A 26,066-nucleotide genomic window follows, 5' to 3' on the forward strand; every position below is an offset into this window, starting at 1 on the left:
TGGCATCGTATTAACTACCCGCGCATATACCCAGAAGACTAGTTGGGGCCCTTTGGTGGGACCCGTTGCTTTTCCCTCGCCTGCAGGGTTTTTCTTTGTTTTTGTTTTTGACAATTTACATATTAGAATTGGCTATTTAAATAATACCTCTAATTTAAAAAAAAAATTGTCATAATTTTTAATCAATTGTCATAATTTACAAAAACAGAAAACGCTGTCTTTTTACCACTGCCTACAGCTTCCACGACCAACGAGAGTTTTGAACAGTGTGTTTTGACATCCACGATAAAGTGTGGATAACACATATGTATCCAACACATTACATGTACATATGGATCTTTACAGAACTGAGCTAAGCAACCAAATTATATGAATTGGATTGGAGACTGCTACAAGTAAAAGAATAACCAACAACTCCCAAACCCACCCACCCACGACAAACATACATCTATCTCTCAGTCAACAAATAGCAGCAAAGCTTGTACCACTCATAATGTGTCTCCAGATCATCAAACAACCAAATACCTGAAAGGATCCAAAGCAAGCAGATAGTGAAGGTACAATGTAGAGCGAGCCGTAAAAGGTCCCTTGACTCCAGAAGGCACATTCTTAGAAGAGATCCACCTTCCGTTTCTGCATATCCTGTTTCCATTTGGGTTGCCGATAGAATGCCTCTTTAGTCATACCCAGAGTCGTCTGGAACTCAGCATCAGATAAGTAGGCCTAAATATCAATAAAAAACCAATCAGAGCAGCTGAACACCTACATCTTTAATCAGCAAAGAGTCATCAGAATCAAAGAAAGAAAGACTTTAGTTTGCAAACCTCTCTGCGTTTGTAGTCGATTCCACTGACAGGATTGCTGGACTTGGCTTTCAAACGTTCATAAGTGAATGTACATTCACCCCCATTCTCATCTATTTGGGGATTTGTTGCCACATCTGAATCTGCACCATTGCTATCTGATAAAATGCCATTCCCTTCTGTGGTTTCCTTCTCAGCTGAAATCTCAAGTGAATCCCCCGACTCCGAGCCTGCACTTTCAGTCTTTGCAGACTCTGCAGTAGGTAAAAATAGCCGTGATTATCCTCACAAATATTAAGGTAAGAGGACTTTGTTTCATGTAATATAAAGTTTTTTCACCAAGGCAAATGACTTGACTTTATATCTGTTTCCTAAGAACTAGTGCGATGCCAAATTTTCCATGTCTCACAATTGGACATTTAGTTTTTCAAAAAATAATTTACCCTTTGCTTCTCTCCAAGAAAGCAACTTAATGGAAAAATTTGTAAACAAGTCCATCTTTTTCAAATTGCTATACTACTGGAACAGTTCCATGGACAGCTATAGAAACATACAATAAAAAGTGTCTATAGTACACAGGAAACATCAGAAAATATAAAAAGGCATAATACCATTTATGGTCCCAACAGGAACAGGGGAAGGGCTTCTGCTAAATCTTCTTGTAGAGGTCTCTGATTCTCCCTTCTTTTGTTCAGTAGCTAAAACAGATGACAATGCAGCAACTGCAGCTGCTCGTTGTGATCCTTGGCTTGATCGTGATGGCTTTGGTGCCGTGGTTTTATTGTTTAAAGACGGATTAAATGCAGATGATAGTGCTGCTAGGGCTGATGCCCTCTGAGTGGCTCCACCATGATGCACACCAGTAGACTTGTCTTTAGACTGCAACAAATCATAGACATGAAAAATATAAGTGGAAAAGACCACCAGAACTCTATGTGTATCAACTAGACATTTGCTACAATCAATTAAAATCCATAAGAACTACCCCAATTAAAATTGCAAGGCAATGATTAGGATACAAAAATGATAATTTTCAAAATATAAAGATTATCAAATATTCAACATGCCTTGCAAGAAGAAAAGATGCATTGCAACTTTTTTTTCTATTGTTTCATGGAGTTACAAATGTTAGAAATAAGTTACTAATAGCAGATTTACTACAATCAATTAAAATCAAGTTAAAATCAATTAAAATCAATCAAGTTAGAAATAAGTTACTAATAGCAGAGTTACTAATAGCAGATTTGCTACAATCAATTAAAATCCATAAGAACTACCCAATTAAAATTGCAAGCCAATGATTAGGATACAAAAATGATAATTTTCAAAAATATAAAGATTATCAAATATTCAACATGCCTTGCAAGAAGAAAAGATGCATTGCAACTTTTTTTTCTATTGTTTCATTGAGTTACAAATGTTAGAAATAAGTTACTAATAGCAGATTTACTACGTGTTAATGGCACATCACATGGCCAGGTGTCAACTGGGCAAGGGATGGATTCCACCGAGTAATGAAGGGTTAACATAGCACCGGTCCAGCACCCAGCATGTTGAATTTTGGCGAGGTTTAAATAATATTATTGCAGATTATGACATATGATCAAATGGGTTCTTACAGATAAGCAATAGCAAAGTAAAAAAGTTGACAAGAATATATGTGTAATCATTTATGGTAAAGAAAACAACAACCAGTGATTAAAGATTAGAACTAACATTACTTGTGAACCTTTTCTTACTAGAAGAAAACAAATAATTTTATCATTTAAAACGACATAATCAAGATCTAGGAAGTCAGCTAAAAGCTTTCAGACCCCAAATTTTCTTTCTTCCTTTTTTTAGTCTCTTTTGCTTGCCCGATAGTTAATTTTACTAAGTATAACTCATCAGTTAATTCCTCAATGATAGAGCGGTTAGAGCTTGATCATAGCTTGGGTTTAACAGTAAAAAATTGGCATATACATACCTCTGAAGCATGAATGGATGCCCCAAATAGGTGTGCCAGTTTCTTCAGGAAAGAATTTCCATGAATCTGAATCATACGTAGAAGCATATATTAATGTCTGCTAGTATTAAGCATATGCAGTGTGCATCAAAAACCATTTTTCTTAGTACAACACACAACTTAAATCAATATAAGCAAGTGAAGCAAGTTGCAAAATTAGCTTGAGTCCAAAGAAGCACAAATTTTTTGCATATATTTTCTCCACAATACAAGCATAAAATCTGGTAACTGATCACACCAAAACCAAGTGTCTAGTTAGTTACATCATAGCATTTAGAAAAGAATATATGATTAGGAGTCTAAGTTTAGTTGCGCAAGAAGCAAGAAAACTGACAAAAATTCTTGATAGAAAAGTTTTTACTGAAAGTCTATAATTTCTAAAATTTATTTGCAGAATATTTATCCAGAGAGTAAAAAATTTAGTGTTAAACAACAAAGCTTATATTTACTATTGAATAAATAGGATAGTTTTGAACAACAACTATAAACTGGAAATAGCTACATGTTGAGTTTGATTTTGACCTCTGATGAATGACAGTGTAATTCTGGAGTCTTTTTCAGATAATTATACCCTCTACAAAGTTTTCAAACTCAACACAAATGAGAGGCTAAGAAAATCTAAAAGGACATATCAAGTTGATTATGTGGCATAAATGATATAGAAATTGATAGTACAAGTTAAAGAAGATAGAAGTAGAAACCTGATTTGAATTATGTAATATTATATCAAAACAGTGTTAAGTAACAATAGCAGCAATTAACGAGAAAATAAATCTGAAATAAGGTAAAAAAGGCAGAGAGATTAGGCTTAAAAGAAAAAGAACTAAGAGTTTAAAGATGGAACAAACAGATAGTAAGCGTTCTTTTAATGATTTCATAGTGTAAAAAGACAAAAGATGAGGGATACAGAAGGCTTCACAGCACCAAGGCCCCAAAAAACTATGGTAATCTCATGCAAACAAGTTTGACTGCCAGCAAAATATAGTATTGACTTGTATGGTACGCCTAACACAAGGTTTAGGAACTGTATACATTCATTTATGGCTACCCTGAAATTGTTTATGGCTGCAACAGTAATATATTGTAGGAACAAATTGGTTTTGTCTAAAAATAAATGCTGAAGATTTTTCAAGTTCCATTATATTATGACTGTGTTTGCGACTGTTTTAGTTCTCCATATTGTTCCTCATTCCATAGCCGAAATCCTGACAGTTATTGTTAAGTGACATACACCTCTATGAAACAAGGCATACCGTTGAGGAAGAAATTGATCATATATAATCTTAGATGAAATATATGTAAGCACCAACCATTCACTGATTAATAAATTTGTTTGTAAGCCAACTGCAATAACATGAAGATTATAAGTTCAAGCATTGCATAAACAATCAGATAAAAGTACACGCTGAGTATGAAAGAAAGAAAAACAATGTACTTAAGCATAAAAGGATCAAAAGGCATAATGACATAAACAAGTCTAATCATGAAACAATCATATTTCTAGAAGTAGCGAAGTTACAAGGTATTGAACCCCAAAATTCTTTATTTTTCAATAAGAAAATGGATAAAAATAATATATCTCTAGTATTGGTAGCTGAAATTATACAGTAATAACAGTTGACACTAGATATACACTTAAAAGTTCAAACAAAAAAAGTGCTACACTTGGGAGATATAATTTTTAGGCACTTAAGACTTCAGACTGCTCATTTATACACAGTAAGGTGCATTTCAATAAAATCCTATGAGCCTCAACTAAAATGAGGCTTAAAATAAGAGCCTCTTAAACACTGTTTAAAGAGTAATTTAAGTTATTTAAACAAGGAAGACCATTAGTATGTCAAAAAAACAAAATATGAAAGGAAGAGATAAAACTATCATATGTCACCCGGCAGGGCTACCCAAATGTCACTTTGATCATAAAGCATAATAGCAAGTTCAAGGTCAAATGGAAGGGTTTATCTACTGTTATTTATCAACCTGAACTGAACTCCCAAATACAATCTTGAATTGCCAGACAAAATGTGCTTTTGTAACAGACATGCCAGACATTAAGAACTTGACCTCACCAATAGAGAAAATATTTATAACCAAGGAGCAATGTTATATATCCTCAGTACTTCAGTAAAGTTTAGATTGTACGATATTGGCCAAGCTAAAGCCAAATACTCCTAAGAACTCCAGCCAGATGTTTTTATATTGCACTATGAAACTTATTTACATTTTATAAACAGCAGTCTGCTGAATTTTAAAATTATAAGGTTAGTGATTCTAAAATCTCTTGGCATATCCAAATTAAAAAATTGTCTTATATGGAGAAGAGATGCTGGACATAAATAAGATCATCAAGATGGCTCAAGCACAACAAAAGAAAGAGGATTCTCCTTCCTCATAATTGAAGGTTCTTTATTTGTCCTAAATACCAATGATAAAAGATAGAAGATTGGAGAAGAAACCGATTTTTTTAAAAGAAATAAGTCAGAAGAAAGAATGTATAAGATAATCATATATAAGTGATGTACCAAGAACAGAGTTTCTATACATATGGTCAATAAATTAAATCCAAACCTATACATTTTCCTAGCCCAATAGAATTAGAAAAATCACAACTCAGCATCAATTGTGTGCTCACTTTCTCAATAAACAAATGCTCATCTACCTTTACCATGACCATGGATGCTGGAAAGAGTTACGATCGATGGATTCAACAATATATATTTCTTTATCTATAATGGGCCAAAGATAGATTCACATCGACCATAGAAATTACTCAAATACAGAAAAGTAAACAATACTAGCAAAATGGATCAAGATGAGTAAAGAAGGTAATGATTCTATGTCCATATACCATACTAAGGTTGGAAATTGGAAGTACCTCAATCAAATCCGAGAGAGTAGAGGATGAGTCATTGCATGGTGGAAGTGAATAAAACAATTGGAATTTGGTTAGGTCAAGCAAAGTTGAACTTCAAGTTCAAACCTTTCTTGTTTACATGAAAAATCATATGATTTTCATCATAATTAATTGTTAACATAGATATATAAGAGAATATTGTATCCAGATTTTCACTTAATCAGAAATACTGATCCAACTAATTTAAAGTTCCATCTTTGACCTCTGTTTTACCAGCTTGCATCAGTCATTTCATTTTTTTTTTTTGTAGGACCACAAACCTTTGCATCAGGCCTCATGCAAAATATACATTTATCAATGTTCTTCACAACCAATAAAGATTTGAGAGATAAAATCCAATTTTTTAACCAAAAATCCAAATAACAAAAAGGAAACTGCAAATCATACCGTAGCCTTTGCACTGTCCCAAGAGAAATATGTCGTGAAAAAACAAGGTTCATTACCCTCCGTGACTTTAAAAAGTGGTACATCTGGAGATAAACCTTCGAACAACACTGCAAGCTCTATGTATTTCTGAAAAAAAGTTTTTAGTAAATTATATTATTGCAACAAAAAACACTATCAGGAAATATAAATGGAAAGGTCGCTGCAGATACTTGTCCTATATCAAATGCCTTTTGCTTGTCCTTGGAATCCACTGACTGTCCAATCCAGAGAAAGACTTCAGCATGGGTATCAAGAACCAACATGTCTTCAGTCAACAAATCATCTTGAGAATAATTATAAACTTCAGTCACCTGCAAGAAGTTGGGGAGATATACAAGCACAATGAGATAGTGTACCACATACATGAGTTATCACATCATGTATCACAATTGAAAGCAGTCAGTCACACACCTCTAGCTTTCCTGAAGCAGCGTCATGATCACAAATAAACATAAATTCTGGTTATGTTAAGTTCAGGAAAAAAACAAAATACACAAAAACTAAGAAAATTCTCTAAAGATATATTTCCTAAATTGAACCAACCTTTATTGAATGAAAATGTATACAAGTGAGGATCTCTAGTAATATCTTGTGTGACCTTTTTGGTTGTAAAACTTTGCTTCCCACCAAGAGCAAACCAAAAAGCAGAGCTTTCTGTTCCCTCCTTGGCATGCTTTAGTGCTACATCTGGCTGCAGGAGAAAGTAGAATCTTATTGATCTATAAAGCTGGCAATAGTAATTGCTCTTAGATCTATATAATCTTAATTGCGTGTCCACCTGTATATGCATGCATGTACACATATGTGAATGACATGGGTTAGATATTAACAGTGACAAATACAGATACAACAAAAAATAATAATATATGAAGTATTATGATTCATGACAAACTGTAAACAAATAGTATCCATAACCTATTCATCATGAAAATTCCGTAACACAGTATGCCAAGCACTAAATAAGACTTATAGTGCAAGGAGTAAAATCATTGTATTAATCTTATAAGAACGAGCCTTGGTGCCATGGTAAGGTTGCTCTCCTTTGTGATTTTAAGTGATTAGGATTCACATCATGACAACAATCTATGGTTGCAAGAATATGACTATATACAATATTGATCCCCCTTAAAATTCACATCGGTAGAAGCCTTGAATATTGGGCCATCTCTTTTATTAATGCTTTATAAACAATGTATAGATAATTCATGCAATCATATATTCGTATTTATAATCAAAATAATCAATGTTCAACTAAAACAACTTCTCCACAAAAGTTTCCTTCAAGTATCCTCAAGTATACAATCTTTTTAGTAATTATTTAAATATATACTTCAAGAAAGTATCTAACATGTATCTGAGAATTATTCAAACAGATATCATACGTTACATGTACTTGTTACTGTTATGACAAACGATTCAAGATATCCATATTCCATAGCAGGTACTACCGTAGAAATGTTGATGCTGTCAAAGCTTGCTTTTCAAAAACCAAAATGTGGCACACTCACACCCAGTCACAAATAGGCCAAAGCAAAAGTAGCTTCTCAAAAACCAAAGCTTAAACCAAGAAACTTCCTTGTTACATGTTAGTTAAAATTTAAAGATAAATCCCATATGCCCAAACCCCCATTCAAATTATAAGTCATAAATATTGTGGTTAAGCAAAGACTTAAATAGGATCCATCATTAGACTGATATTTAAGAGCTAGTTGTGAACCGAAACCACATCTCAAATTATTCACATGAAAATCTACCAACTTGAACTATGATAAAACAATATGCAGCGACCGGCTTGAAATTAGTACCAAGCCTTTTAACAAGGATAAGATGAAACAAAATCCAATCCAAACCACAAGTTCCTTTTTGTGAAACTGAACAAGCAGCCAACTACATTGATTTTTCAATATATTCTATTTCTTTGCCTATTACATAAACTGTCCATTGCCCATTGGCCAACGAAATGTACGTAATTGTAGACAGTAATCCCAATTGACAACATTACAAGAGTAAAAAGGGTGACAATGAACCAAAAAAATTGGTACAGAATTTTGGATAGTTTACCTTTAAAAATTCTGCAATTCGTGCAGCCCACTGTTGCTGTTCAAAAGTGCTTGAACTTCCATGCCATGTAAATAATGAATTCCCGGATTGCAAAATAAAACAATCAGTAGAACTCAATGATGTTGCAACCTAAAACAGTAAAATTGTATGTTAATGAAAAGCGTAGAGCTCATGTATCCAACTAGTATTCAAATGTAGATATGAAGAATGTTCCACTGAAATGTCAAGCTAAATGAAAATTATGATTTTGTTAAATAAAATGAATATTAGAAAATCTGCCTAAGACAGCTAAATATGAGGACTGGCCACCTCAAAAAACCATTGCAACCACGGATGACTAACCGAAGGCATGTGAAGAGCAAGGTGAAATCATTTTGTGCTTCTCTTGGGTATGCTAAAACATTTAGTCACGCATTTAATCAGATGTTTCACTAGTTAATGATTAGTCACCTTTTTTAATTCAATCACAGGGATAAGTCTGGCTGAAGAAATGGTTAAGCATGTTCCACTGGACAACAATCATTAATTTCCATGTGAGAATTAACAGTGTACACTCAGATATAAATATAAATACACTTAACGATCCCAAGGTCTTCTAAATATAGCATTACTTCTAAGTTTAATTGGACAACAAAACCTTTGCTTATAATTTTTTTATTAACAGAAACCTAACAACAACAATAACAAAGCCATAAGTAACTGAAACCTAACACACAATAAAAAATCTTGAATCCCTTGAAATTCTCAAGTTTAATTTTCATCTAATAAGTTGAAACATTAAATCATGGTTCATCTTACCAATCTGTACCGATATACTAATCAATTGTCGATACAGTATGTATCGAGCTGTACTGAGTATACTGACACATGATATATGAGGGTGTACTGATGTAACACCTGTACCAAGCGGTATGTCATAGTACGACAAACCTTGCATTCAATGATCATTCCAATTGACCACTGGAGAAGGTAACTGTCATTTAAACTCGAGGACAATCTAGCATGAACATAAAGAAAGGTTTGAAGTAAGCTAAGGCGAGGATGTATAGTTTCTCTCCTATATAACCTATAAAAGTTTGTAGCAAGGAAAAGAACTGGCTTTGTTACAGTAGTACCTTCTATGTATGATAACAACAACAAACAGCCATAATATCCTATATATTTTGGTTCGTCTGTATGGATTTTTACCTATCATTGAACTCCATACAATGCAATAATGTCACTCTATATAGTTACAGCATACTATCCCTACTACGCAATGTGTATGCCAGGTTGTGGCATGACTAGATTTAAGTAATATTGTAAGGCATTTCATATACCAATATGTTTCAATTGTTTTCAGACAAAACCCAAACAGGCCCCATTTCCTCCTGTGATTCTTAATCATCGAAATCAAGGTGGGGAAAGGAGAGAAAGAAAAGAAAAAGACTGGATGAGCATGTTTTGTTCCCCTACTTTTTTCCCTTTTCCTAATTTCCTCCTTTTCTTTCCTATTCTCTTTTTACTTATACATACAGTGTGTTATGTCTTGCCTGTATATCATTCATAGAGGCATGTTGTACTGATCCAACCAACGTCCAGTAGGGTTTTCCACCAGTGAGGCAATCATTGCTTCATATTACTCGAAGAAAGCTACACAGCACTTAGAAGCACCTAGCAAGCTCACAATATGCAGCTTGATATTGACTTACTGTGAAGTAATTCACATTTGAGCTCTTCTTAATACTACAATTCTATCTATACCATTGAAATGACAGCCAAAGCTAAAGAAAAAAAATGTAAATCACTCAAAATTTTGCCTATATAAGATAATATTTCTCAGCAAGAAGTATCAAGGAAAGTATGAAACAATTTGCTGTGTTGACATCATGTAGTCTGAAGTTGTAAATTATTTGGTGAAAAAATAACAAATAGTGACACTGCTTAAATGTGAAAAAAAAAGAGAGAATAAAAATCTTCATTTATCCTGTTATGTCCCTGAGTAATGTTCTTTAGATAATAATTATTATGCTGGCCAACACCAACTAGCATGTGTAGTGCTAAGCCAAAATGCAGTAGTTATCCTGCCACATGGCCAGACTAAACTTCTGCACTGCCAACCATCACAGCAAGCATGTCAACTCGCATGGAACAGTACATGCCATGCCACATTCCTCATCACGGTTTGACATTTCACCCAGTCCGATATGACACCAATGATATGCCACATTCCTCAACAGTACACGGACAACCCATCTCAGGCTGTCCAGTCTGAACCTTCTGAAAACAAAATAAATAAAAAAAACTTCAGGGCTCACATTTGTGAGCCCTCGTCACCCCGAACATGAGCCCTTCCCATTTCGGCTCATGCAGCTGCCGTAGCCGCCCGTCATATGCCGCCAACTGGTACGCTTCTTCTTCCCCTTCCTCCACTGCCTCCTCTTCTTTCTTTCTCTTCCTCCTTCCTCCTCTTCTTCCTTCCTCATACCTCCTCTTCGTCCACCACTCCTTCCTCTTCTTCTTCTAATTTGAAACAACACCGGCCCCGACTGACACATACCGTCTGGCCAATGATTTATACAGGTTCGTATGCGAAACGGCATTCCTTGTTCCTCGTACCACAAAACTAACAATCTCGTGCCTGCATACATAATGAATTACTCCTTCTAAATTTTGACAACAGCAGAAAATAATTACAATTATAGATAACCATTCACACAAAACTAATTTTGTCGAGAATGAAGGTTCAAACAGATAATATATACTAATGAATGAGATTCAGATGAGCATACTGCATCAACTTGAACAGTTTTGTTATTGTGGACTGATGTTCCAGATACTTGGATTAGTGCAATGCCATCAGGAGTGTAAGTTTCATCATTCAGGTTCTTCTCTGCAACAATTTTTTTATAACCAGAGCTGATTCCACCCTATGCAAGAAAAAGTTGAACTCAACAAGATAGAAAACCCATGCTCTTTTGGCAATACAAGACTGATATAAGCAAATCTGAGAAAAATCATGTGGATTTCCTTCCCTGTACCAGATTGAACATCATATATCTCATAATGTTCATACCTTCAAGACAACCATGGGCTGAAATAGTGCAATGAACTGTGGTGGTTCTTTCCCTTGAAAAATGCGGCCCTGCAGTACATATGATCTTTAATAAAACTGCTGCTACTTACTAATCTTCTGAAAAAGAGATCAAGAAAATAAAAAACCTGCACTGGTCTTCCTTTTAAGGAACTCCACATTGTATTAGCCAGCCTAGTCGCCATCAGTTGATCATCCTAGAAGAAAACAATATCATGTTACAAAACCAAAATAAGCAAGCCTAATCAGCAAGCTCAGTGATCCGTTGATGCAGTACAAGTTATGGAACTAATACAACTAGAAATGCAACCTTGGCTGGAACAAGCGATGAACTGGAACCTGGGAGATCCATAAGTGGGTCGGATAAATAATATGCAAGTACACAATTTTAAAACCATCCCAAGGCTAAGATAAATTAGGATGGACATTCAGGAATATTAGATACAAATATCTAAAACTGTGTCGTATTGTTAAATGGGGAAAGATTTAAGGGTAATCTGGTGGCAAGGATCATGAAGCATACATGCCATTCAATTATGACCAGAGAGTCACATCCATATCAGGCTAGCTTATTGACGAATAATCACCAAATTTTAACTGTTTCACCTAATTTAATTCGTCGTTTTCACGAGGTGACTGTTTCTAGGTTTGGACACCAGCTTCCGGTTGAGAAAACCTGGCTACATTCTGTTTCCCACCTGTCAATCACAATTCTGAAGGAGAAACCACTCCTAATTCTCAAACCCTCTCCCCACCCATGGCATGTGCCAACAATTCATACACTGACCAAGACTGCAAGTGCCAGCAGCTGATGCATTATGATGCATGACAAGGAATGGTCCAGTTAGACATTAAAACAAACAACTAATGTTATCTTTAACACTCAAAAACACTAGCATTGGGCAAAAGTTGTTTTAACATAGGGCAATTGTAGGTGTTCATGGTGCAGCCAACACACAAAAAAAAGAACTTCATATACCCCCTTGAGAAATCCCACCATCCTATATACACACGTAATCTTTAACCCCTCGTTTTACCCTCTCCCCTCATCATCTGTTACTTGTATTGCAAACTTGCAATTTACTAAGATAATTTATTTAAGTTGCAAATGGGATGAAATGACAAAACTTCTCTTAAACCATGTCCAAAGTCACTAAAGTTATTAATTAAGAATGATCAAGATCATTCGAGCTTTGGCAAGCTATTTCAGATAGAGGACATAATGACAATTGTGCTGCAATATCAGAAATACAATGCAATAACATTTCAGAATCTTATCAAACCAGCACATACCAACCAGCATGGCATGATACACCTTAGTACAACAAAAGAGAAACTAAAAGGTTGTTTGATATATGAATGTCGTGATTGGTACACCTATTACCAATATGAACAACACAACAAGAAATGGTTCATAAAATTTTGCCCAGGTTGTAGATATATTATATACCAATACAATCAGATTTGGAAGGCTATACTTGCAATATGATCTCATTTTTTTAAGAGATATGTACATAGAATCTTACTTAAGGGAGAACACTTGACATTTAAAAAATAAGTATTATAGGGGGAAAAATTTTTCACATGACCAATCTACTACTCAATCATAATCTCCGGATCACCAAGAGTAAAGAAAAAATATACAAGCAGTTCAAGTAAAATAATAGGCTTTAAAATAAAACTAGAAAAAAAATTATGTTTTGACAAAAAAACCAAAACAGGAAGATGATATGCTTTCAATAGGAAAAAAATGACAAGTTAACAATCTAAAAGACAAAAATAATAGTGTGCAATTCTCTGAAGTAGAAGATAGAAGATAGAAGATTGATATCAGAACTATACAAAAATAATAATATATAGGAAAAGAAAACAAAAGAAGAAAACTACCATTCTCTACTGCTACATCTTCTTCTAGTTCAGTATACCATTAGAACTTGGCAGCAAACTATAGGGAGACAGCGGATTCATTCTCTGCCTACAGAGGCAGGATATGGAGACATTAGGTAAATAGTTCTACTAAATTGAAATTACATTACAAGTGACTTCTCAATCTGCTTTAGAGGGTATTACCAGATTATTACAGTACTTAAAGATGGTCAAATGCTAACAGTGTGAATGTCAGGTCAAAATGTGCCAATGAGAAAGGGAATCAACCATTCTGTGTGACAAGCTCAAAGGATGAGGTGCTCAAAACTCATGGTTTGAAATACCAATTGGACCAGTACATACTAACTGATATTTACTAGTCTGACCAAGTTGCCAATAAATAAATGCAGCTCACTAATGTTTGGAATACTGCTCTTACCTTATTCAGTGGTGCTAGGAGAATAGGTCAAGATACCAACCAAAATCTAGGTACTGTATCAGTCTTAACAGACTTTGAAACTGGTATTGAACCAACATTTAGAACGTTGCTCAGAATAATGATAACTTGCAAGTTACTGTACCAAAGATAAATTAGAATGGTAATTAATAATGTATAGATCAACTAGTCTATGGTTGAGAGTTTATTGAGACTCCTAGTCACGGACCTTGTTGAATAAAATCTAGGGTGGCAATTGCTTAATAATTAATCTTGGCGCTGATGCAGTCATCTCATTAAGCATGACAAAAGATTATGAGAAGTTGAGAACAAGCAATATCATAAAATAATATACATGTAATTAGTGATTCAAGACTTGTACAGGTTTTAGCAACTCTTATAAAGCTAACAGATTAATTTCATCAAAGTTTGCAATTTTAATGGATTATAAGCATCCAAAATCCAAACCACATTGCTTCTAAGAGGGTAGATGCACCATAGAAAGCTTTTGATAACATCATGACTCAAAAGAACTGAGAATGGAAGTTTTTCTTTCGCTTCCTCAGGAAATACATGGTCATTGCCACTTGCCTGAATACTATCCTTTCCCATCCAACAGGTTAATAAGTAGTCCTCTTTCTTCTCACCAGAACGATATGTATAAAGCACAATATAACAATCTCCACTGTAAAATTTACCAATCTCTTCCCTTGGAAGTGGGTTCTTGGCACTACCATTAATGCGCCAAACCTGAAAGTGATTCCAGAAATTAGGATCCTAAAGAAAAAAGAATTAACTAGCTTCATGTGCAGTTATCTACAGGCTAAAGAAAATTAAAGAAACCTCAAGTTTTCCACCGCCTTCAAGCAAAGGAGGAATTTCCTCATTTACCGGACAGCCTTTTAAGATTCCCTTAAAATCAACGCCTTGTTGTATTAGCAAAGCTACCAAGACAGCAAGCAAATAAGACAAATTAAAACAATTAACAAATACACAAAAAGTTGGTTCCTCTACAGAATCTTCTACTAGTACCTGCAACTTTTCCTTGTCCCTCCTCTCCAGTAGAATTTCCCATTCCTGTCACAGTACCAGCTGACCACGATTCAAATTTTGACTTGAATGAATGTGTTTCATAACCCTGAATAACTTGAGTGACGCGTGTTGTTTTTGGTCTGTTTTGACCGATGATGAAATCCTAAATTTTTTGTCATTAAGAACGCCATTAACGATGAAGTGAGAAAAAAAATAGAGTAAAGAAAAGAAATACCCTACCTCAGCAGCTTTGCTGGCAGCTTTTCTCTCTTCAACTTGCGTCACTCGGCCAACCCAAATGAAAACCTCAGCCCCACAGTCCAGTAAATAGCACTTATTGTTCTCCAACATTGCTTTTGAAAGGTTGTTTTCTTCCAACTTCAACTGACCATCATTAATACTACAAAAGTTCTTGTATGTTACAATCAGTCAACTCCTTAATTGTTGTATAACTTTTAGCGTGGATGAGAATCAACATGCATGGTGGTATGGCATCAATAAAAATCTAAAGACCAACTAGGCTAATGCATTTTTTCCTACTATTAATTATCATATAGAAGAAATAAGCCATCAACAACTACATTCAACGTATAATGTATCGATATGTCGATAGTGTTAGGATCGTAAAGGCACTAAGAGGAGGGGGAGGGGGGCGGGGGTGAATTAGTGCTTTTAAAAAAAATTCGGTTTGAAATTTCAATTAATAAATTTGTATCGAAAATGTGATTAACAAAAGGTGCGAGTAAGGATTGCTTATTAAATAAATCAATATGCAGTAGTAAATCAAGACAAAAAAAACAATGCAAACTAGATTTATAGTGGTTCGGTCGTCCTGACCTACGTCCACTCCCGATTTATCTTCCTTCGAGGCTATCGGCTTTCACTATCGATCTTCTTTCAATGGGCGAAAATTAACTACCTTTGTTACAACTCTTTCTCATTTTTACAGGTTTAGGAGAGAACTCTTACACCCTTCTTTTACAAAAGACCTCTCACCTCCCTTAGAATAACTTTTAGACTCAAGAAGGAAGAGGCTCAACACTTTTTAAGAGTTTACAACACTTCAAAATCACAAGCATTTCATACTTTGTCAAGCAAGCATTAGAGAAGTATTTATAGACCCCAAATGACTTCAAAAATGAAATCAAAAATTCAAATCCTCGGGTTTTCAGGGTACTGGCGAGTACCATCGCCTGCACTGGGCGGCACCACCGCCTGACACAGTCTGGGAGACTGTGTTCTGGTGATACCATCGCCAGTCTAGGCGGTACCATCGCCAGTCTAGGCGGTACTACAGCTTGATACCGGGCGGTACCACCATCGAGTTTTTCGAAAAAGTACAATTTGTACTTTCCAGCTCATAGGCAATACCAATGACTAGCCTGGTGGTGCCAACACCTGGCCCAACCTCAAGTCATTGAATTGGCCTTCCAATAGACCCAATTCAACCCTGATTTAGGCCCAATGAGCTCCTAATTAAGTAAGCATGGTTACACTCAAAACCAACTTAATTATACTCTAAACTATTTCGATCAAAACAACGATTACAATCATGAAGCCTACGTTGTTCGACATGTCATTAGTTCATCCGGCACTTCGTCCAAACTTTCTACACGTCGTCCTTTCCTTCGGTGTATTGTCCGATCCTTCGGCATGTTGACCTCCCACAACATCTAATCTTTTTGGCGCAATATTCGATCCTTCTGGCCCAATGCCCGATCTATGACATGATGCACTTCGGCCCAACATTTGATTCTCCTACTTCAGTTATTTGTATTTCCATGATCAAAGTTTGTCCTACGTCACTTTTCTCAAACGCTCATTAGTTCATAAACTCATCAATTGATTTCATCATCAAAATTCAAGATTTAACAATCTCGTCCTTTTTTATGATTACAACCAATTGATGACGGAGTTTTAACTAAACTCCCTCTGTCCATATATCATATTGAAATAAACTCGAATTTAAAAAATGATAACCCTTTAATGCTAGTCTTGGAATTCAAGTCGAAACAATTTTAATCATAGTGACTTTCTTTGTAAAAGTCATATGCAATACATCATAGTACACATCATATGCATAGTTAAAAAATTATTTCATGTATCATAATATCAAATCATGAGTTAAGATATCATTGCATGCATAATTCCAAATCATCAAGGTACATCATAATTTCAAAACATGAGTTAAGATATCATTACATAATTCAAAATCATCAAGGTACATCATAATTTCAAAACATAAGTTAAGATATCATTGCATACATAATTTCATATCATCAAAATTTCAAATCATCAAAGAGTACAGTCAACTTCTCACCTTTTGTCATCAACAAAAAGGAGAAATGTACAAGTTTTTACTTCTCTTTAAAATATGCAAGCTAGCAAGTTTTTACTTCTTTTTAAGATGTGTAAGTTAACAAATTTTTGCTTCTCTTTGAAATGTGTAAGCTACTATTTCTCTCTCCCCCTTTGTCATTATCAAAAAGAAGGAAAGAATACAATGGTGCAATTTTTCTCCCTTTACATCAATGTTCCAATCATAACATAAAAGATATTAAGATCAAAGATAAATTTAAATCATGAGAGATCAATCAAGTCATAAATAGCGAGAAAGCAAAATAATGATTCATTAAAAAAAAATCATATGAGAAGAATTCATGTGTTTGGAAGATTTAACATGCCTAATTCTCTTATGATAAAATCAAATTGTTCCTCATTCAATGATTTAATAAAAATATATGCTAATTGATGTTTTGTGTCAATAAAATCTAAATGTATATCATGATTATTAATATGATCCCTAATAAAATGATGTATAATATCAATGTCCTAGAGTGTTGAATGAGATTTTTTATTAAACAAATTACATTAGCATTATCACATTTTATAAGGATGTTTTTCAAGTAAAGACCATAGTTGCAACCAGTGTCAGTGTCAGAAATAATTAAAAGTTGATATAGGCATCGGATAATAGGCTTACTGCCCAGTACAATTCAGCAACAATCAGATAACTGCTCACTAAGCTTGGTACAGTGAGCTTACCACACAAGACAATTCATACCAAACCAAAGCAAGCAAAATTGTTTGCCCAGTTTGCATTTCAATTGGTCATTGGACCAGTAAATACCATCTTGTACCAACCAATATGAGCAGTATTTTGATCCATTGATCACATAACGAGCAATATTAAGATATATGGAAACTAGAGACAAACTTGTATAACAGAATTGATGCTAGCTTTTGGTAGAAAAATCATACATGCAATGTTGTAAGAGTAAAAAAAGTACCCATAAAGCTTTGCAGGACTGGTTTTTAGAACAGTGTCATCTTCACTGACCACCTTTTTGCCAATTGGTGCAAAGCCACCAAAAAGGACCCAGAATTCACCAGAATCTGAGTCAGCTTGTAATTTTCCGTCATCTTATACAATAAAAAATCTGTTAATAAGAAGATACAATATGCATACATGTACAGAATATCTTCTAGAAGAAGTAGATTCTCACCAATGATCGCAATGTCACAAGTCCCTTCATGGTACTTGTCCTTCAAATATTGTATAACTTCTAAAGCTTTAGCTCTTTCTTGGATATTTGTGTTAGCACCATTGAACTGATATATCTTCTTTTCAGTATCCAAGATAAACACATCATCATGATTTAGTGATGACCGGGCAAATGGAACCTTCAAATGAAATTCCAGGAATTACCACATGCATGCAATGCAAATTTGAACATCAAAAGTCACGCAATAGTTCATGGAAAAAATATAGCACCTGCTTCATTCTGACAACCCGTTTTCCTCTACAAGTGTATAGTCGTGTTTCAAACTTTTCCTCCTCAGGCTTCTTGAATCCAGAGGCAAATCCTCCTTCCAAAGGAATAATGCATGGTTTGAAGTATGACAAGAACTTGTCAGACTCGAAGCCTTGGGGTTCCCTGTGTTGAACTGCACGACCTCCAAGAACTGCATCAAGTTCGACAGTCTTGATTGCTGCAGTCCCAGCTTCATCCTGTGATCATTTATAAGGAAAATAAGTAATTTGAAGTTTGAACATGTATCTTATTGCTTGGCCCTCAAAATAAAAACACAAATCGTTTTACAGTATCATTGAGCATAATTAGCATACTTGGCTTGACTCTTTTCCGATCCAGAAGTGAATGTCATAAAGGTAGGTGCCACCTTTGCCAGTTGTCTGAAACAAGCAACTCACCACATAAAAATATGAAGCAGATAGCAGCAATCAAGGTGTAGAGTCGTCATGCACATTTGTAGTTAGCCATTATGGATGATTCTTGAGAGATCAGAGCTAAAACAACTTCACTTCTGAAATACACCAAGTTTTCATTGTCGAGCAACATTTCAATTTATTTAAAAGATTACATTTTTATACACCATGTGAAGACATCTAATGCAGTTTTAAAAAGAGAGCTAAAATATCAAATAATTCCACGCTTCTGATTTAGCTTGAAAAATTGCCAAACAAAGTAGACGAGATGATGAATTAAACATAACAAAGAGAACAACTATTGACAAGACCTGATAGACCTACTCGCACATTAATTTGGAAAGGACAGGTCTCAACCAAATGGTTCTAAATGCTCAAGTTATTAGTAGTAAGCCCAACTAGTCATAGTAACCACAAGAAGAACCAACATCACTGAACCATTAGGGTGTTACAATCTTCCCAACTCAAGATATAATAACCTTGTCAATGCCCAACAAATTCATATCTAACACAGAATTCATTATTTTTCAAAATATACCATCTCGTAGCACAAAATAAGCCATCTCAATACATGGTGACCCACATGAAAAGGCTCAAGGAGTTGTGATACTAATGATCCAACAAACTATACCGACAATTACATAATCATACTTAATTTTAAATCCTTTTTTCCAGATGAACAATGCAATATGAGAAATAGGTCACATCCTTGTGACTGTCTCATAGTTAATCACCTTCACAATTGATAATGCATCCCAATTAATGGTCACAAAATAACCTTACAACCAAGAACCAGCATGTATCTCTTCAAAGATCATTATGATTAATTAAAGACTTCATTTTCCACCAAGAAATAACAACAATCCATCATCATATCCCAAACTAGTGAACTAACTTCCCAAATTGGTGCACCCTTCTACAGATTGGTGCACCCTGCTCCTAGTCAATTCAAAAAATTCAGCTAAAAAAAACCTATATATATTGATATGAGCTTGGTCCTGGTTGGTAAACAGTATCTCAGTCAAAGAAGGATTCCTATGGATTAGCACAAGGGAGGACTCTTTAGCTTTGAAAAGTAGTAGACAACTCAATCCCAGTTGGAATAAGAGTGGAGCAATCCTTCCTCAAACTGTTACAGTCGAGTCAGGCAAGGAGAACACTGATCAAAGCTTTTCACTCAAACCTAGTGGTAGTAGATTTAGACTTTATCTTTCTATTCTTATTGTATATAATTTCATCAATTTTCTTTGTAGCTATATTAGAATGTAGAGTCCTGATTTGAGTTTATTCGGTGTATGAATCAAATATGATTATAAAATAGGTTAGACAAATCCAACCATGAGCCATATTTGAAGAGTCCCAGAGGACTCTATTTTTAATGTTGGTTGATGACAAAGTTTTCTCCCATACAACCTCTTAGTGAACATATATCAGAGGACGTAAACCAAGAGATCATGCTTGGATGTTATTTTCTCTTTTATGCAATAAAGTTAATTTAGTTTGATGGTGATCTCTGTTTCTTCCTTCTTTTTCTTCATTCTCCCCTTGGAGGCATATTCTCCTCTTTAAATTGGATAATTCCCAGATAGGAGGGTCATTTCCTATCAAAATCATGCCAATAAACCTATCCAAACAAAAAAACAAAAAAAAAGATAACAGAATTTTTTTGTTCGGTTGAAACTTAAAAATTTCTTTTTGAGATAAAATAATTTCCAAGTTAACAAATTAAAAAAAAATTACTTAACAGTGCTCTATATTAAAAAATTATTTACAAATGTAATTAAAATATTAACACCGAATTGACTCTATTTTACGAACTAAAAATAATGATCTATGATAATATAAATTCTTTAGTTGAAAAGTTCAAATTATCAGTCAGAAAATACGAGTGAATTTTGTATAAGTTCTAGAAACCGTAACTTGTACATGTGAAGAACAAAGCAACAGTTCTCAGGCAAAGAAAGAAAAATAATGAGAAGATAACAAAAATTACCTGTAAAATTATGTATGAATCTCCAGAGTAGAATTTACCATAATCAGACTTTGGTATAGGCACTGGTTGAAAGTTCTCAATACGCCATATTTCTGTTCCTCTATGTGGTGTTAAGTAAATGCTCACATTAAAAAAACAAAAGATACTACAAAGAAAAACAATTTGAAGAGTAAAAGAACAGCTAAAAAATTTGTGCAACCAATAGTGACAATAACTTGCCCACATGGTGCATTTTATAACATTTCTTATAAGGATACACTTTGTGTCCAACTCCCTGAAACGCAGGATCAGCATATTTTGTAGAACTAGACATTGTATGCTGAAAGATTTTATACTACGACAATGGAACAAGATGTCTTCACAATTTCAGAATGTGCTCAGAACACTGAATAATTGAAAAAAGCTGCACTCAGCAGAAGAAAATAACATAATCAATAATCATCTAGAACTAATATGTACTGTGGCCAACTCATCTACAGGTTTTTCCATAAAAATTATACAACAGGTTGCTGGTCAACACAAGTCAGCTGTGCAGTAAGCGAATCATTAAACCACCAAATTATATAAAATAGCATTTCTATAACTTTTCTCAAGCAGGACGGATAAATGTACATGTGGGAACTAGCAAGCTGATGACTGGACACTTAGCTGGAAGATGCCACGTAAAACACACCAAAAAGAACAGTATCAGTGAAATTCATGTTATCTGAAGTAATTATTGCTCACAACAGCAGATGGATAGTCCAGAGAAGGAAAGGCAGGGCGTGCAATACTCTAGAGGAACTATAGCTTGGATTCATATAGATTACTCAAGGGGGAAAGTTAGGTACTGTTCCACAGATTTTTTTTAAAATTTCTAAACTTCAAAAGTCTTTGGATTCTGAGATTATTTTGCTTAGGTAGTCATTGGTTGTCAATGATTCAGTCCTATTTTTTCAGACAGTCAAAATTTTCTAACAGACCACAGAAGTTCTTAGATTGACGACTAAAGTCATGATGGTCCAATGCCTATTTATGTAGGACAAGAAAAATCTTAGAATCAGCAAATGTAATATGGAATTCCACCTCCATATATTCCTGACTCAGATTTTATCAATTTAAATTCATAATCAATCCAATATTAAAACTACTATGTGATGTGAAGTCATGAATAATAAGATAAGACTTGAGCTGCTATCAGCAAGCTACATTATTAAGATCCAATAGCCAAGATATAAGTGGACCAACCAAAGGATATATCACTTGAAGAGCCAAATACTGATTGTTCTCATCCTAGTTAAGTAAGAAAACCATACTTAAAAGTTAAAATGACCATTCTCTGCCAGCCATTCAAGTGCCCTGTTGATATTTATCCAGAAGTGTCATCTAGAGATTGAAAAAATAAACAAAATAACCAGATTGCGCTAGGAAAACATCAAGTGCTCCAATATGGACCACAGCCAAAGAAAATCAAGTATTCAGAGGTAAACTCGTATCACAAACTGTCACAACCCAGCCCCACAAGATAAATGATTTATTAACTTGATTACCCCCTAAATCATGTGATCCACAATGTTTAAACTGAAGTTAATAGATAAACTGGTTCCCTCCACAAGTACCCCTTTCTTGGACCCTGGTCCACCGTGGCAGATACTAAATCAGATAGTACACCATTTGTCATGACCCAGCCCAATAGCATAACTGACTCATAGCCCGAAATACTTAAGCCCAATCAAATAATAAATACTCCCTATAAACCGACTCAACTGCCCTTTCACATCCAATCTGAGAGTAAACTAGGGCGTTATACAAGGAAAATGAAATAAAGTCTTATCAGGTTAGCTCGAAAGATGATTGTAAAATTGTTGATAGTAATCTTGATTATACACATTCACACTAAGTGTATGTATGATGGTATGAATATGATGCCATGTAAAACTAGATAAATGATGTTTAAAAAATCCTTTCAACTTTAAATTCATGCACTACCATCTATCTGAATTAATTTATGACTCGGTTTAGTAGGTCACGCAGTCTACCTGAATGATTCATGAGACTATCGAATGATGAACTCTTGCTTTCATAAGTTGTATATTGACTGTGATATGACTGACACTACACCTCAAGTTTCAAAACATAAAATAAAAGAAAATAGACAGAAGTGTGTGGCATCCATAACAAAGGCATGCCTGTGTCAAGTCAGTCTGTAAAGATGACTTAGACACATACTGTAACATGTTTGAAGCCACAACTAACCACATGTCCGAGCAACATGCAGAAAGTCAAAACCGAATAATTACACAGGCAAGGAGAAAGAAAAGAATCTTTTTTTATCTTTGATAGTCGATCATCCTCAAGATTTTCTTGACTAATCCTTAGATACGCGTCTTGCTGCCAAACCAATTTGTCCTAACAGCGAAAACCCTAGCTAGACCAAAAATCAAGGCTCGACAGAGCATATCCGATGGATAAACTCTGGAGTTCCTAACGATCGGGAGGGCGATCGATCAACGGAAGAACACAAGAGAACAAGCATCATAAAGAAACTAACCGACAACGAAAAAAAGAAAATCAAGATCCATCTCGGAAAAAAATAAAATAAAGAAACGTACATCAAGAACCCAATTTCCAATCTTCTTTTGGCTCTCGAGAAAAGAGGGAACCATTGGCCTCTAAATTAATAATTTGGACTACCACTTCAGGAAGGTCAGCCTTAACAAGCTAATTTTATATGCTCTTAACTACAACATATCAAAATAGTCAGGTCAAAGTTGTGATTATTACTTGTAAGTGATGCATAAATAACATCAACAAAATAACAGCTGCAGATCGGTATACAGCTAGTGCTTCTTAGTACATGCTAGGATATAAAGATATAAAGCATGAAGTTGTACCACAATATTACTGGTAGCAAATAATTTTTATAAATACATCGCTTAAAGGAAAACAACAAATGATAAAATAACGAAGGTGTGGAACAGATCTTTCAGTCATTTGATGAGAAAAGCAATCCTGCTTCAAGTGAAAAAATTGAAAAGCTAAAAATAGCACAGCATTTTAACTATACAAGTACAATCTAGCAAAAGAACCACTTGTATTCCAAACATCCAAAAGGCAGTTCAGCATTGATTTACAACCTTTGCAAGAAGTGAACCCACCGAGCATTATCATGCCGATATCATACACTTTTCATAGTCTACATCAACTTCTCAGGCAGACAGGTCAAGGTAACTTTGCTCTAGGTATGTTTTGATATCAAGCACATATCCACAAAATCCAACCTGTTCTCAAACTTTTAATAAATTTTCCTTTCAGATCAACATGACATGATGATCCGTAATAAATCCTAAAGATCTTCTTACAAAAGAAATTCTCACCTTCTTTTATCATCTAGTAAGACAACCTCAAGTTAACAATGATATTTGGGAATTCTCTTTGTGCTTTACTTTGAAGTTTATGCCATAATTGTTCAGCCATTTGAGCTGCACATGAGCATACCACTTTATGCATCATCAGGTTATTTAAGGTACTCGTAATGTCTTGAACAGGATTTGATATCGGGTATCAATTGATCTCAAATCATTTCTGTATCCCTGTATCAAATTTCAAGCAACCAACTTTGCAGTCCTAAGGTGAATATGTAACAGATACACATTCAGAAACACAACTGGCTCTCGTCAAATAGGAAAAGAAATTTGGATTGGTTTTCACCGATCCACAAAGTAGCTATTCAACAACCATTTAAGTTAAACCAAGAATTATGATAAGACATATTAGAGAAATCTTTGAAACCAGAAATTAACCTAGCTTTCCAATTCCGACTTCTCGAGCTCGAATCATTCAAGAAAAGAACAAAAGAGAAAGATCGCGGAGAGACGGGGCGATGGGCCGCCCAACCGGAAACCGGGACGAGAGGAACAGCAAGATCGAAGGAAAGTGGGGAGGAAATAAGGGGCGTACTTGAGAGGATCCGTGAGAGAGGAGGGGAAGAGATCGGCCGGGAGTGGAAGGACGAGGCGAGGACGGAGGGGGCGGGCGACACAGAGTGGGGATGCTTGAAGGGGCAAAATGATCGGCCTCGCACTCCCTCTTTCCGTCCCCCGCAATCACATGTCTCGCTTTTATCAGCACTTTTTCGCTTCGATTTATTTATTTATTTGTTTTCCCAGCAACTCCATGTCCGAAGCAAATTAGGGGAAGGATGCGATGACCACAACGTTGCGCATACCGCCGTACCCGAGAAAGATAGAGCCGTTGCGACGTGTTTCAAGAGAGGGTGCAGCTTAAGGAGGGATGGAGAAGAAAATTCCCTTTTTTTCATAACTTAATAATATAAAAGTTAAAATAATAAATACATTTATATATATATATATATATATATATAAACAGTAAGATGATATGTACATACAACTATTATAGGTAGAATATATTATGCCTATGGTTGAAGTGCTGTTGATTGTGGTTAATATACATCCAAGCACTTATTAATCATTTCTAACTAAAGTATATAATGGATTAGGAATTATATAAGACATAATATTGAAGAACTCCTCTTTTTAATATTATAATGAGTTCTTAAAGAATTTTGATATAAAATTGAGTTTCAGCTTCTTTTAGGTTTTGAAGAAATATGTCACATGTCACTGACTATGAAATAAATAAATATATAATATAATTTGTTAAAATGAGAAGGAGAAACATATGAGGAATTAATGTTAATGGGGGCATGAATTAGGCTGAATAACCTAATTGAGTATTTAAGAATTGTTAAAAAAATATAAATTAGGCTAGAATGTCAGAAATTAATCTTATTATTTGTCGATTACATGTGAATTGGGTAACTAAGTCCAATACAAAAGATTTTAAGTATGATTTGATTTAAATCACTTTTTTCCTAAATATTATAAATTGATACTTTATTCACTGAAGTTGGCTGATCTCAAACTCACAAGTAATGCTCCCAACTCAAATTTTCATCAAAAGGAACTCTCACTGGTTAGGATCCAAAGGTAGGACTATACATTGACCAGAGACTCTAGTACATGGAATCTTTAACTCAAGTAGAAATTGTTGCATGTAGTAGCTCAAATAAGAACTTGTAGCCATTAGGATGTCTCAACAGAGACTTTAGTACATGAAATGAAATCTTGACTCAAATAGGAATTGTTACATATAGTAGCCTGATTAGGTCAATGACTGGACTTGGAAAAGGTTGAGACAAGAAATATTAGAAGAGGACCTGAAACAATC

General features: G+C 34.8%; 1 protein-coding gene across 4 annotated transcripts; it reads right to left on the reverse strand.

Annotated features, from left to right (window-relative positions):
• Positions 1–153: 153 nt before the first annotated feature.
• Positions 154–24,973, reverse strand: LOC108952816 (villin-2-like). 4 transcript variants are annotated; one of them, XM_065108272.1, is made up of 23 exons: positions 24,777–24,973; positions 21,095–21,222; positions 20,838–20,937; positions 18,746–18,811; positions 18,392–18,628; positions 18,123–18,300; positions 17,907–18,039; positions 14,857–15,016; positions 14,617–14,779; positions 14,428–14,528; positions 14,176–14,334; positions 11,411–11,479; positions 11,265–11,333; positions 10,981–11,118; positions 8,210–8,338; positions 6,692–6,839; positions 6,560–6,570; positions 6,319–6,459; positions 6,110–6,235; positions 2,770–2,835; positions 1,415–1,682; positions 825–1,057; positions 154–723 (listed from the first exon to the last, which is right to left on the reverse strand). In XM_065108272.1, the coding sequence occupies exons 2-23, from the start codon at positions 21,148–21,150 to the stop codon at positions 610–612; spliced, it is 2,865 nt and encodes a 954-aa protein (XP_064964344.1). In that variant the 5' UTR covers positions 21,151–21,222; positions 24,777–24,973; the 3' UTR covers positions 154–609. The 4 variants fall into 4 exon arrangements, with proteins under 4 accessions (XP_064964344.1, XP_064964341.1, XP_064964343.1 ...); XM_065108269.1 differs by having other exon boundaries at positions 21,095–21,240; XM_065108271.1 differs by having other exon boundaries at positions 24,620–24,973.
• Between the last annotated feature and the right edge of the window lie 1,093 nt (positions 24,974–26,066).

Source organism: Musa acuminata, chromosome BXJ2-5 (assembly GCF_036884655.1).
Source record: "Musa acuminata AAA Group cultivar baxijiao chromosome BXJ2-5, Cavendish_Baxijiao_AAA, whole genome shotgun sequence".
Lineage (NCBI taxonomy): Eukaryota > Viridiplantae > Streptophyta > Magnoliopsida > Zingiberales > Musaceae > Musa > Musa acuminata.

Bases quoted from the DNA above. Each gene is read 5' to 3' on its own strand.
- LOC108952816 (XM_065108272.1), bottom strand. From the start codon at position 21,150: ATGTCTAGTTCTACAAAATATGCTGATCCTGCGTTTCAGGGAGTTGGA. The intron at 14,529-14,616 runs GTACTAGTAGAA...CTGTCTTGGTAG, and splicing joins GGGACAAGGAAAAGTTGCAG to CTTTGCTAATACAACAAGGC. The intron at 1,058-1,414 runs GTATTATGCCTT...TACCTACTGCAG, and splicing joins TCCTGTTGGGACCATAAATG to AGTCTGCAAAGACTGAAAGT.